Source organism: Pempheris klunzingeri, chromosome 5 (genome assembly GCF_042242105.1).
Source record: "Pempheris klunzingeri isolate RE-2024b chromosome 5, fPemKlu1.hap1, whole genome shotgun sequence".
In the NCBI taxonomy this organism is placed as follows: domain Eukaryota; kingdom Metazoa; phylum Chordata; class Actinopteri; order Acropomatiformes; family Pempheridae; genus Pempheris; species Pempheris klunzingeri.
This window is the reverse complement of record NC_092016.1, coordinates 16,847,014-16,861,996: the sequence shown is the minus strand read 5'-3', so window position 1 is coordinate 16,861,996 and position 14,983 is coordinate 16,847,014. Positions and strand designations below refer to the sequence as shown.

At 39.9% G+C, this 14,983-nt stretch overlaps 1 protein-coding gene across 2 annotated transcripts; it reads right to left on the bottom strand.

Annotated features, from left to right (window-relative positions):
* Positions 1-307: 307 nt before the first annotated feature.
* On the bottom strand, positions 308-11,910 carry kras (v-Ki-ras2 Kirsten rat sarcoma viral oncogene homolog). 2 transcript variants are annotated; one of them, XM_070830045.1, is made up of 6 exons: positions 11,658-11,910; positions 9,260-9,377; positions 8,218-8,396; positions 7,478-7,637; positions 5,661-5,785; positions 2,744-2,830 (listed from the first exon to the last, which is right to left on the bottom strand). In XM_070830045.1, the coding sequence occupies exons 2-5, from the start codon at positions 9,368-9,370 to the stop codon at positions 5,666-5,668; spliced, it is 570 nt and encodes a 189-aa protein (XP_070686146.1). In that variant the 5' UTR covers positions 9,371-9,377; positions 11,658-11,910; the 3' UTR covers positions 2,744-2,830; positions 5,661-5,665. The 2 variants fall into 2 exon arrangements, with proteins under 2 accessions (XP_070686147.1, XP_070686146.1); XM_070830046.1 differs by lacking the exon at positions 5,661-5,785 and having other exon boundaries at positions 308-2,830.
* Between the last annotated feature and the right edge of the window lie 3,073 nt (positions 11,911-14,983).

Sequence of the window (14,983 nt, the reverse complement as noted above, 5' to 3'; positions counted from 1 at the left end):
GGGAGTGTGAGCAGCTGGAGAATAGCCCTTTCATAGATTTTGTGGTCTTTCAGGATCTTTCAGCTGCTAAAGTGAGTGAACAGTGCCACCTGCTGGGCAACACTGGTGCAAGCTTCAGCCATGATAGAGGTGCACACCATGAAATACTTCAAAATGTTAAATTCATGTTTAACACTGTGCATTAGTGCCAATATAATAATTATGCTGATGATATTGTAGTTGATAGTGCAGCATACATGTGCAATGAGACAATGTAAGTCAATGAAGAGAGTGAGAAACAAAAGGACAATTTAAAGAAAGACATCAGTTCCTCTTTACTTTGTTCTTTATTACACATTAAATAGGAGTGGTGAGATTCATGGCAAAAAATAGACTCATTTGAGATCAGATCACCACTCTACACTGCCCACAACAGGTGTGTTGTAAAGTGGTCATTCATTCACTTCCCTAGACCTGGACCCAGTCATACTCTCTAGTCACATACACAGAGCGGAGTGAAACTCCATTAAAGCAACATTCATTTAGACACACCAACGAAATGAAGCACAATTTACAAAATATGCACCTTTCAGTATCACAACTATACAAAGGTTGTTAAAATATGATCCAGGTATAAATGATACATTTCAGAAATCAGCTGTTGGCACGCAATAAAAGGAAGAGGAACATTTCAGTATAACTACTTTTGAAACAGTATTGTTAACAAGAGGGTTCCATAATTAAAATTGCATTAACAGTTATTATCTACTTCATGAAAAAAAAAAAAAAAAAAAAGGAGGTAATAATAAACCAGGTCAAAATTCATTAATCCTGAAAGCAAAATGTATCATGTCTGGATTTTCTGTGTCAATACCATTGCTCCCCTAAAAGAGCGTTTTGTGCATTTCTTGAGCACACACGCAGGACAAAGTAAATGTTGTCTCGGCTCTTTCTACCGTCTAAATGTAGCACCTAATGCAAACATAAAAAGGCAAATAAAAATCCCCAGGAGAACAGCTTGTAAATACAATGGAAAAAAGGTGGAATATGGGTTGACCTGGGAAAGAAACTAGGACTTATTTTATAAATTCAGACAATTTTCTCCAAAAACCAATTTTATGGCAATTATTGCCTCATTTACAAACATCAGTTCCAGTTACATCACCACGATACACAAGCTTTGTGAGAGAAAATTACAAATTATTTTGCTGGACAATCATTTCTGTTGAAAGGCAGTCCACCAAACAATTTCAACACTTTAGGAAATTAATCCAAAAACTCTTTCAAGCGCTCCACAAAAAAGGAAGAATCTGAAAATCCATTTGGAGTACATTTTGAACAACCTCTGTGACACCACACCAAGAGAAATATTCCTGAAAGCTGCTTGAAAAAAAGATGCATTCTGCTCTCTAGCCTGTCACAAGCAAACAAGTCAACAGCGCAGGAAAATGTGCAAGGCATGACACCTCTATGGCCAGCCACCGGAAAATCACAAAATCCTCAAATTTAAAACCAAACTAACGTTGAATGAACTGATATGGGGTCCTCGTACTGTTTAAATACAGAGCCTCAATCAGGAGGATGTTGACAGGAACAGCAATGAAATGATTATTGCCAGGATGAATTGAAAACAATCCTGCAGTCAAGCCTTTGAGAAGACAAAAGCAGGAAATGTGTGACCAGCGAGGTCAAACAACCTGTCCAACATTAGATTGTGACGAGGCATGAATCCCTGCAACATTAAATGACTGGCCGACACAAAACCTGGCTGTTAGTCCCATTTTGTTATCACAAAAATGGGTAAAAATCTGGATCTCTGAAAGTGTCATTAATCAAGCATAAGTGGCTGATTTCTTTCTCACAAAAGCAAGTACTGATTACTTTATATAAACCTGAAAAACTGGACTGTATGATGTCCGCTTGGGTCAGAGTTCCTCGTTGTTGGCTCTGCTAAATGTATCAACCGAGGCAGTTTGCAATACCATGTGTCATCAAGGACAAAATGCATGCAAAAAGAAAAACATAACAAACGTCTCATGTAGGCAAGAAATCACTCCCCACACAGTACAAAGCATTGACAAATTGTAAATCAATTAATAGCTAATTAGGGTGTTAAAACATTCGGAGAAGAGTAGGAGTTTGCATGCATACTTATATCAGTGACATAACTAAGTCATACCTAGAGGTCATTAAGATGGGGAAATTACACAGTGGCTGGGACATTTGGATCTCATCTGGCTGAACGTTGGTCCTTTCTTCATATCTGTTTTGTGTATGAGAATCGGGATGAAAATTCATTCTTTGGCATCCCATACTTAGAAGGGCATTACAGAACTTTTGTAGGTCATGACCTTTTAAGCAAAGGAAAAAAAAAAAAAAGAAAAAAACTTTCAATTGTTTATAATAACACTAATTTGTCAAACATGAGCTGCGATGCAATTAGCTCACAGCTCTGCAGTTCTATAAAATTATTCCAAATCAGCATCATCCTATAAAATCAAACAGGCTGTTGGACCAACACATGTGGGCAACTGGCACTAAACTGAAAATAAAGCTTATTGGTGTCGAAGTAGCAAATAACAGAAAGGCAGAAAAATCGGGTCAAGTTTAGTATTCAGTATGGTGGGTATTGAGAAAGAGGCTAATAATTTAGTGTAATGTACAAAATGTATTACTTTAACTGTTCAACATAGTTATTTTTTTTTTTTAGTCTGTCTTGAAAAGGGGTGATTATTCACATAAGTGTACACTTTGTCTTGGACTTCTTTTTCTTCTTTTTGCCCTCCTTGCTCATCTTCTCCTTATGCTTCCGGATTTCTCGCACTAATGTGTAAAAGGCATCATCAACGCCCTGGAAAAAAGAACAAATACGAAGAGAACATTATTATAGTTGCGGTGTTTTCATACCAGAATACAAATAAACACCTACACAAAAATAAACAGTCAAATATTATACAGCTCGACAAACATTTAGGACTGACAATGTTCTTGGATTGTGAGGTGAAACTGGAAAGGCTGCTAAACTTTAAGGGTAATTGCACTCTATGAAGAACAAGTAAAGAAAAACTGATCAAACGCCAATTCACACTCCAGTCTTTCATACCATAATAATAATGTGTAACCTGGACCTGGTGTGTTCCACTACCAAAGAAACTAAATGCAGTACTTTTCCTGGCATAGTTATATTGAATTTTATTATTTGAATTATTTTTTCCAATTGAAAACCATCAAATAAACTTGAATCTCCAAATATCATCTTGGATAAGGTCAAACTGCATTTAACATCAGTTTTCACTATTTTCTGTTCATCAGCCTGACACATCGGAGTAGAGGGACATTCATCGATCCACTTGAGGCTATGCGAGACACAGCTGAATAAAAGGTGCATAACTAATGAATCATGTATTTCAGAGTACACATCAGCGGTGTTTCCACTGAAAATCACATGGACAGTAGCTGCAGTTACATGAGCCAGTTTCTTTCCTTCTGAATGTAATCAGTCCAATTTACAGCTCCCACGTTAAATGACCGTTAAATAAAATGAGGACAAGTTGTCCTGTTTACATTTGCAGTCGTCTACGTGCAGTCGGCCGACACAAGCAAAGTGTTAAAATAAGATGGACCTGCATCATAGACTTGGCACTATTACTCGTCAACTGCTGCGGGTTTGTACTGAAGCAACAGTTTTATAAAAATATTCCGCTAACAGAGTTCGTGAACAGAAGGCAAGCCTTCTGTTTATCTCCCTAAAAACTAATAAAGAAGATGGTTCCTCTGGGAGAGATGCACCACACAGAAAAGTGATAGAAAACTCTAATGGGCAACAAATTAAAAAAAAAAAAAAAAAAAGGTGATAGTCATCATCCTCCACTGAACAGCTTTGATTTGCGTCAAGAATAAAAGTCTGTGGTATTCTGGAAAGCCACTTTCAAAAATGAATGACTTTTTTTGAATGAGCCAATTTATTCTGACTGAGGTGTTTAAATGAGGCTTTATGCTCTCGCTGTGATTTTTAGCAAATAAAAGGCTCCATGTGAATGTAGCTAGTGTCTGCTGATGCCACACCGGGGACTAGAACAGTTGTGTTGTGCAATAAATGATGGTGAATCTCAGGAGCTGCAGAGTAAGGAGGTCACTTCAGGTTGTGACAAAGACAGCAGGAAAGGAAAGAATAAAGACTAAGGGATTTGTGACTGCAAGAAAAACTCTGTCACACACACACACACACACACACACACACACACACACACACACACACACACTTTTCATTTACAACATATCTGCCAGTTTTTTTAAACACCATCCTCCTTGGAAATGTTTCAGCACATGATTTGGTCCCACCATAATCTCCTTTAAATCACATACACTACTCACAAAAAGTTAGGGATATTCGGCTTTCAGGTGAAATTTCAGGATGAACTTAAAATGCATTCTAAAAACTTTCCAGGTGAACTTAATGTGACCTTCTCTAAACTTTTGAATGCACATGTCCAACTGTTCAGTGTTTCAGTACTTTTTGCACAAGTTGCTGTTCTCTAACAAGAAGCTTAGCAGCAAAATTCACAACAGGTTTGATCCCTGAATCGACCAAAACATTTCCTGCTTCAGTTAGAATTGGTATTTAAACAGTCCTCCTCATCGTGCTGTTCACATTCTGACATCATGAGACCAAGACGACACCTAACAATCGATCAACAGCACCTCGCCATTGCGAGGCTTCAAACAGGAAGTCCTCAGACTGAGGTGTTAACTGAGTTTAGAGGGTCACAGAGTGTCATCAGGAGGTTGTAACAGTGATACAGAGTGACTGGAAGAGTCACAGAAAGAAGAGGAGTGGACGTCCTTTGGCCACATCCCAATTTATTGAGACACTGAAAAATTTTTGTTGTGGTATACCCACCACTGATTTTCTTTCAATAAATTGTTTAAGATGAATAAAATTACCATTGCATGCTTCTACTTAAATGCCCTACTTTCATGATATAATATCACCGTAGCATTCACTTTTTACATTTTCCATATATTTCACCTGAAAGTCGAATATCCCTAACTTTTTGTGAGTAGTGTATATCGGCTCGCCAGCCCATAACCCTTTCTCCACGATGATTTCAGCAGATTGGGACGCTTTCACACTGGTAGTTTAGTGAATGATTAGCCTGGATAATATGGGTGTTTTTTCTAAAGCGCACACTAAAAATGCTTTATCAAGTCAACATGAAAGAGGTTTTCTGAATCTCTCAGCCAACTGTGGTATGGCTTTTGACTAGTCGTCCTTTCCTTGTGGAAACCAGGGCAAATGCGTGCACCTTGATGTGCAAAGAATTACACAAACGCACCCCCAGATCAGAACAAAAGTTGACAAGTGTGAAAGCAGACCAGTGGGGTTAGCAGAAGGGGGGGGGTCAATTGAACTCATGTTCAGACTCAAGTAAACAAACTCAGTGTGAAAACGGCCTTAGATAATAATCAGGAATAATACACAGAGACACTGAAAAGGGAAGAAATCATCAGCCGTTTCAGCCTCCTGTTAGAGCTTCACCACAGTCCCAATGAAACCAGCATGTTAACTGTAAGAACCCATGAAGCACCAGCTCTCATTGAGTGTCTTCTCCCTTTGCCTCCTCCACAATCCCCACTAACACACACACAGAGCTGGTGGGCGCGCGGCTGCATACACTTACCCCTTTCACATCACAACACACTTTTTAAGCTTGACACAGCGCGGAGTCTTTTCTTCCTTGCTGAGCTTATTGAGCCGGTACAGCCTGATCTCCCGTACCAGAGTGTAAAAGGCATCTTCCACTCTCTGCAGTATAAGACACAACTTCCCTCAATGCTGAGGAATACAGGAGTACATACTGTATGGGTGCATGTGTTACAGCTTACAGATACAGAGGAGCAAAGCAGGCCGATATCTTGAGGTGGGTCTACCTGCAACATCTGCGCTGGCCTCATCGTCTACATAAACTGATACTCCACCCAAAATCTGTCTCATTTATTCCAAACACTCACCGCCTGTAGGCTTGAAAAGATTTGTCATTTCCCTCCTCTCAATGAAGAGGGGCTGTGGAAGGATTGAGTTCCAATGGTGGCAAGTTTTAATAGCAGAAGAAAAGTATCAAAGCATCCTTAAAAAAAAATAAATAAAATCTTACTCGGTATGTTCCAAACAATCATAGTTTTGCCAAAAAGACTATGTTCACTTTTGCCCTCTTTGAAGTTCTGACAAAAGTAGTGTGTTGAGCTGTATTTTGGCAAAACTATACTTGTTTGGAAGACACCGAGCACACACATGGATGGTTATAGATTATAGTGCAGCAGTGGTTTGAATGTTAATATCTAATTTTCATCATGAAAGTGTCATTGGTGGAATCCATTTACACTGAACTTAAAAAAAATGAACTTCAAAAGCAGACATCTTTTCAGCCTTCGGTGGGTGAGGGACACTAAAAAGATAAGAGTGGAGTATCACTACCTCTCAAGGCTAATATAAAAAGGAGAAGTACGTGCATTATGAGCATATTTGATTGAGCATTTTAAGTGTTAAGTTTCCCAGAGAAGTCAGATGAAATCACTGAGATTTGGGAAACACTGGGTGGCTTTGTTTGCAGTTGCTGGTCCAACAGCAGCAGCACGTGAATGGTGAATTATTGGTACACTCAGGTGGGAAAAGGTGAACAGAGCTGTAAGAAATCATTGTGTCATTAATTTCCCCCGCACCAGAAAGAGCTGTGATTCACTTCAGGTCAGAGAGACCAGGAAAGATGTGTTTACAGATCACTGCGCCAGCCAGCCACCTAAGGCCATGCTCACAACACACACACACACACACACACCCTTTGACTCGACCACGCCACGGCAAGTCTTCCAACACCCAGTCACAGTAACCAGTAAGCAGAATCATTAAACCCCCTGAGTAATTGCCAACAGCTTGTCCTTTCATGCAGACTCCTTGACACACGTTTACTGATTTGCTGATTATTGATAATGTTGGATCCCATGAAGATTGCCCTAATGATGATATAATTTCAGATAAACACATCAAAGTAGCATGCAATGATTACTTTATCACCCATAAATTAAAAAAAAAAAATTCAATTAACCAAAGAGGATTTAACGATGCGCGGCGCATTCATTGCCTGAGACATTTCCAAGCAACATTATTATAAACAAGACCATAATAGACACTGAATCAACAGCACCACATGACTCAAGACTTTAATTCTTACTTGTGATCCAGGTCATTATCAAGCCTTTGTAAGAACATGTCAAAATTACTGCGAGCCTGATCTCTATGGAATTAAGGAATTTGATTTTAAAGTGAATTTTATGAGACTGCTGTGTCAGTCAAGCCAGTACAGCTGAGACCACATGCAACTTCTCTCCATTCAATATGATCTACAGACCTGCAGTGCAACACTCCAGCAGTTTAGTGACAGACTGAAAACTTAAACTGTTTGAGTCTTAAGGGCGTGGTCGTCTCTGGCTGGGCTCTCACCTGTCTGGTTTTGGCTGAGGTCTCAATAAAGGGAATGCCATAGCTGCGTGCTAAGTCCTGAGCCTGCTTGGTGTCCACTGTCCGGGACGGGAGGTCACACTTGTTCCCCACCAACACCATGGGGACGTCCTCGGAGTCTTTCACCCGCTTAATCTGTTCTCTGGACATTGACAGACACAACACAAATTTAATTTCATTTTAAGTTCAGAGTAACTAGAATACGATCATGATCAGAATTTTAGTGTTTTACCTCAAAAATACATTAAATGGTAAGTATTCAAACTCTGATGTGGCATCAAATTCTACAATGAGATTATCACTAAGATCATTTTGTCCCCATATTATTATATGGGGGTGCAATAAATGTGGATATTTTAACTACTGCCTTGATTTTTTCCCCCAAAATGTTTGATTCACAAATCAAAAAGAGCATCGGCATGAACAAAATCATGCACAGCAGTGAAGTGGCAAAGGAAGTTACAATAAATCTACTTCATATAAAATCTTTAGCGGCAAATTTTATTGCTTTGTCATGTATATATGTTTGAGGCTGCCTTTATTAGACAGTAGAGAGCTGAAACTATGGGTTAGACAGAGTTTCCAGTTGGACTTGACCCTGGACATTAGAATTACATGGTCAGCACCTTACACCACTAGGACACCCCAAAATATTAGCACTTCAAAACACTGCAGTCACACTGGGTCCAAAGACTGCAGAGACCATCAGTCTCTCAGCTCACCTATAGTGGTGAATGTCCTCGAAGGACTTGGTGTTGTTGATGGCAAAGACGCAGAGGAAGCCCTCCCCTGTCCGCATGTACTGATCCCTCATGGCGCTGTACTCCTCCTGACCTGCAGTGTCCAGGATGTCCAGCAGACACGTCTCTCCGTCAATCACTACCTGCTTTCTGTAAGAGTCCTACAGAGGAAGAGGTCAGAGAACGATCAACCCTGAGCATCCGAGTTGGTTGTGGATCACATACTTTAACAATTATTCATTTTCTTTACACTTAAATGTGTTTTTAACATCCATGTTATAATTGAGTGCAACATCTTTTTAGAATGCGTGATTTCCTGCGATTCAACATATTTTATGATCCTCAATTGTATTTATATCACAAAGATCACAAGAAATTTTCATATTTATACATATGCAAAACATGTTCAGCACAGTGAAGTGTATTCAGCATTTTATCTATTACTAATTCAAACTAAATTTGTTGACATTGTTTCATAATGGCATGCTTGCATTGACACGATTTTGCTGAAAGACATCACATGACTGCATTAAATTATTGCCCCACTCTAGCTGTAGTAGGCCACTCCATTTTCCAGCAGACCTCAAATCATAATGAGGTCCCAATTTCCACTGTGTCAAAGCGCTCCAGCTTTTCATCACACTGATGGTCACACTCAGTCTGATCAAACAAATAATTACGGTGTGATCCAGTGAGCAGCAATTGTTTCAGATGTTATCTTGTATTCAAATAATCCTTAATGGAGCTCTAACCTGCAGCTGCACAACAACACTTGAATGAAATCGCTCAGTAGAGGTTGGTCCCCTGAGAGAGCAGGCAGGCAGACACACATGGAAAGTTATTAAAAAACCTGTTTGGTGTCTTTTTAAGACTTAAACCAGAAGAACCTGCTGCAACTCCTTTTTTAGTGTCTCCTTGTTCTGCCCCCTTCCAAAATACAAACAGAACCATGAGCACAGACGTGTACTTGAGCACACAAATTCACACATACATGTACATGCATGCACACATAAAGTTTCATTACCTCGATGGTGGGGTCATATTCATCCACAAAGTGATTCTGGATGAGCTGAATGGTAAGTGCGCTCTTGCCAACGCCACCAGCTCCCACCACTACCAGCTTATATTCTGTCATGATTCACCTGTGGAAGCAAAAACAAACAAAAAAACAGCATGTTATACTCAGGTGTTTCCAAAGACACAGACAGTGACAGTTCATCTGTAGGATCAAAGCCTTAAAAGGGAAAAAGAGTTTAGTAGTGCATTTCTCAGATGTTTAAACCCCTCTGCACTTAATACATTATATTCTGCTGTGGATGGTTGAAACTCGAGTACTGAATTATTGCTAAAACAATTTTGTCTACTATCTTCATTTGAATCTCTTCATTTCTGCCTGGCACGCTGTCAAGTCTGAGCCTGAGGATTGACTGAAAAAAATAAAATAAATAAAAAAGTAAATGCGTCTTTCAATATCACTTAACACTTTGAATAGCACTGCTGATTCACCGCAAAATTACATTTCACATCATCTTTATTTTGCTTTTCATTTATAAGATGTTCGTATTCAGTATAATAGGAAGCTTGTGGGGGAAACTACAACCATCAAACAAATAAATTATGGTTCACCTGCAAGGAATTATGTACAAATGAGGGAAAATAAACACTGAAAAACTGCTAGTGAATTCAGGGGGAGTTAACATATTAAATCATTATTAGCCCTGAAATAAATCAAATGTTAATAAAGCCCAATTTATAAATAACTTAAATTAAAACTGTTGCAAAAATAACAAATAATCAGGTAGAGAATAAAAAGAAAATAGGTAGCTGTGAACATCCCATCATCAAATGCAGCAACACATCCAGCTGTATTTTCTGAGTAGCAGCCAGACAACAAAAACTAACCCCAGGCAGAAATCTATGACATTACATTAAGGTTCCAAAATTGACAAGCAACTGGGAGGCTCTCTGCTGTCTGACTGCTTTGTGAAGCAGCGCCCATCAATAGTGGCAGCTGGCCTTTTCAGAAGTTACAGTACATGCTGCTCACAGCTCTGCACAGCCTGCAGTCAGGGAGGAGTTCCACTGAATCTTATTGCCTTTTCTAGACAAACAAAAAGGAGAATGTGGTTTGATAGGTATTTGGCCAGCAAATGCTATACTTTTACTAGGCTCGTCCGCGTTCCCAACATTTAAGACGCTCCCTGAAATGCCCCACGCAGTCTGCGATTTACACACGCTGAGGCTGCTCTGTCCATTAGGAAACAATCTTATCTTTACCTGAGCAGATAAGACGGCTGACAATGTCACAGATCGTTCCAGCAGCACATGGAAGTCGTCTGCCACATGCTTGTCATGTCTGTACAAATACTGTCACTTTTCAAGTATATCAGACAGTCAAAGCACCTTTGAATGGCTAAATGTAGTACATGTGCATCAGGTCTACTCAGCAACACACTGAGGTGTAATGATGGTGCAGCTTGTTTTTGGTTCAGTGACTAGTGAACTTGGTCGTCTTGCCCTTATTTGTGTTGTAGTAGAGTTAAAAACACACTGCCATGTTGACAGCTCAGCTTCAAACTGTGGTACAGTTATGATGCGGAGGCATTTCCTGAAAATATGACTATGCCAGTCATGGTTATTGATGCCTTATGTTGACACCATCTGGATGGCACTGAGTATCCACCACTGACAACAAGGCTATTCTCAGTGTAAACTTGTTTATTTCAGACAGCATCTCACCAGGGGAGTCGCCTGCATGGTTGAGGGCTAATGCAGAAATGGTGGGCTGATTAGCAGCCAGCCACATAAATACTAACCCACACTGTAACAGTTTTGTCACCTTTGTGAGTTAGCCGAGGTTGAAACAGGCCTCCCCACTTCTCAATGAAAGCTCCTGCAATAACACCCAGAGCAGGCTTAAAAGTTGAAAGGAATTTGATTTAAATCCACTCCTCTGTGCCCGCAGGGTTGCCAGATTGGTTGAGAGAAAACCTCCGAGCACTGTGTTTAAATAACCAGGCTGCTGTGCGGTTAGCTTGTTTAGCATCGGAGCTCGCCCACAGTCTCAAAAGTAAGCTAACTAGCCCCCGTGAGCTAAGCTAACGTGTTTAACAAAAGTAGCTCATTAATGCAGCACTGTCTGCGTCGTGTGTCCGGACAAAGTCGGTATCATTCATTCAAAGGGGAAGGGGGCAGATTTTGGAGCCGCCATTGACAGGCTAGCCCAAAGGTCTGCATTGCAGGGCCAGACGTTGGGTTAACAATTGGGCGTAGTTTGCACTCACAACGAAAATGAACATTTCCACTACGGTGATAATGTTCAGTGGTTACACAGCTGACCTATCCGCTAAATCAGGGAGAACAATGCAGCAACAAACCCAATAAAGCGACACACATGTATGAATCTTATCCATTTGTTTTACCTTTTAGCGAGTGGAGTTCCGCGTCCGAAGTAGCGACCAAATAAGTCAAGCTGATAATCCTCTGGTTTCACACGATCTCTGCATTTCCTATTTCACTCCCAAACGCCCGCATTTAAGTCGGTCTGTCTCGTCTCAGGAGCAAGCGGGAGCATGCAAAAGAAAAAAAAATAAAGTGGGCAAATTAATCGATTGAACTTTCCATTTGATCCAACGTCCGGCCTAGCTGCTCGGGTTGGCCTCCTTTAAGCGAATATGGGCGGATACCGGGGCGCACTTTACCCAGAAAGCATAGCTGGGGATTTCAACCGGTTTGGGGCATTTCACTCGACCCTGTGTCGCAATGTGGGCACGAATAGGCTCCTTATTGTCCTCAGAAAACATTTGTATTGGTGTTTTAATTCATAAATGTGTGTAAATGTTATATTCACCCTTTTTGCCTGTGTTTATTATACACGTTTTGTATGCGCAAACTCGATTAGATTTTTTATTCTGATAACATGTCATTTGAAGGCAGACAGAGTGATTGACATTAACGCTTTAACGCTCACAAACAATATTGTATCTATGTAGGTCACATGGTGTCAGTTTCAGGACGTCTCCTTTCAGTGTGGAGATCTCCTGCCGCTGCCTGCTGCAGAGTCAACAAAGCCTAGGGGGCGACTCCACTATATATAGGCTCTAAATATAACTGGATTGTGCTGCAGGGACGTCATTCCCAGGCAAGGAAATGATTTGGCAATCCCTTGTCAGTTTTCCAAAGTGTTCACCAGGATGCCTCCTGCGCACTTTTTGCGCAGGAACATTTGGTTTGTAAACAAAATGCAGAAAATCAACCCTAAAGGACGACGATGGGAGGGGGGGAGTATAAATTAAAACACACTTTAACTACTTGAAGGATTTTTTTTTTTTTTTTACCAAGACGGTCAACAAAAGGGAGGGATTGACTTTTAAAAAAAGACAGCAAGCCTAAGTGTAATATCAAAGGACATGATCCGTGAAATGTAACAGCCCAAAGCAATAATACAGCTAAGCAAGAGTTATTAAGGGCATAAAGTAGAAAAAAAATACGACACGCTGTTTTCACTCCAGTCAGCAGACACGCTAGAGGTCACTATTGACTTGTTGTCTGGCTGTTGTCCAGGCTCGATGGAGACCACAGCTATGTGAGCTTTGTGATTTCAGATATAAGTGAAAGCCCATTGTAAACCATGATTATGTTCACCAGTGTTGTTTTTACTGAGGAGATCCCGTGCCGTTTAAAATGTGCTGATACCAATTTCCCAAACATGTTTGATGAGCAGCTATGGCAAGCAAAGATGAATAACCACTGTACAATTTAGAGAATGTGATTTTACAGACACAAAATATAGATTAGATATCTATATTCTGTGTGGAAGTACTGGCTTATTTTTTCTGCATCTTAAAGAAAGGCACTGTGCATCAGCCCCAAAAACAAACAAAAAAACAAGAAATAAATAATATACGATCCATTATTAAAGATGAGACCCTCCAACAGGAAGTATGTGAAATAGGATGTTCCATTTAATGTTTTTACAGTGTTTTGTGTAATAATATCACAACAGTGTTTTGGCAGTGTTTCACTGGCAGAAAGGTCACACTTAAACAATAATTCATTCCTGTCCACAACCTCATTACATTGGCTATTAATCACTCTGTGTCATTATGGATACACAGTTTTATATGAAACATGATTTACTGGCAGCTATGGTGTGATGGTGTAAAGTAAATGTGAGACCGTTCCTTCTGCAGGTTTAGATACACTGCACACAAAATATAGGTTCACTTGTAGGTACAATACACATTAAAACTTCAATGCACACAGTAAAGCTGTTTATTACGTATAAAATCTCTGCCTCAGAACAATAGAAGTTGTATTATTACTAAAAACACTAAAGCATAAAGTTGTCACATTTTCTATTGGCAGATACTATAATGTACAAAATAGAAATAATTGGCATTTTGTATAGCAGGCATTTTGATGTCATAGGAGGCAAATCACGTGTGCCTGGTAACAGTAATGATGTTGACTCACTGTAATGGCTTATTGGGACACTAAAGAGCCATCATTTATGTTATGAGTTACATAAATGACTTGCCACAGATTCAACTAGTGGTTATTATTGTCAGTGGTGATTATTTCACTTGTATAAAATGCTTTTCTATAAAATGCTCACAGCTTTGAGCTTTACAGGAGACTTCGTATTTAAAGAAAAAAGCTGTAATCCTGACCAGTGGTCTTTAACCACATTTAATGACTCTTAAACCTGCTTAAACCTGCTGCTTTCACCTACCAGGACTCCTGAAACCAACAAAGTTGCTGAGACAAGACCATATTTAGAGACATGGCAGATGACAGAGAGGTCTGTTCTGTCACAAGAGGGCAGTAATTCTCCATTCATACATGGGCCCCATTGCTAAAGGTCCATCTGCTGCTCCAGCTAAATGTACTGCATGTTTAATTTCACCTTTTACAAATAACTTCTGTGTGTCAGGTGAAGTGAAAATATAAGTTTGACATCATCGGCTGTATCCAACCACTGTGCAGTTTAATTTTGGGAATGTAGAGCAAGAAAATTAGTTACTGTTTTACTTTAATTTCTTTGATAATGTCCAATAAATAAACACATTCTACCAGATTTAGCCATATTACATCACTAACCACTACATTCATTATGACAGACACCGTGTGTGTTCCCCATTTGATATGGAAGCTAATTCACTTTGCCTTTATGGTGTGAAATATGTCACACTGTTTCATCTGCATGGTATTATTGCCATTTTACTCATATCTTCTTGTGTTGCAATTGTATGACGTGATATTAGTACATTTCCATATTCAGCAGAGTAAATTCAAGGCTGATATTCTGCAGTAGTTTTTGAATGAATGCGATGCACAACTTTCTTAAGTCTAAAAAAAACAGATCATGAATGACTTTCACTACATCTGCCAAAAAGACTCACCTAAGATACATTTCTATTCAAATGTCTCAACTTCCTGGTGTAATAAAAAGGACTGAGCCGGCCTCGCTCTCACACAGCCACTGCTGACCAAGTATTGTACATGGAGCAGTGTCAGTATCTTATCTAAATAACAGTCTGTGTGCTCTCACTCTGTTGCTCAGATGTCCTGAGTGTGTGTGTGTGTGTGTGTGTGTGTGTGTGTGTGTGTGTGTGTGTGTGTGTGTGTGTGTGTGTGTGTTTGTAAAAGTTGGCTCCTGATCGCCCCCCGCCCCCTCGCAGTGTATTGCAGCTTTAAACAGTCCACAATGCCTTGCGGTGTCCCAGTTCCAATGCGATGTATCCAC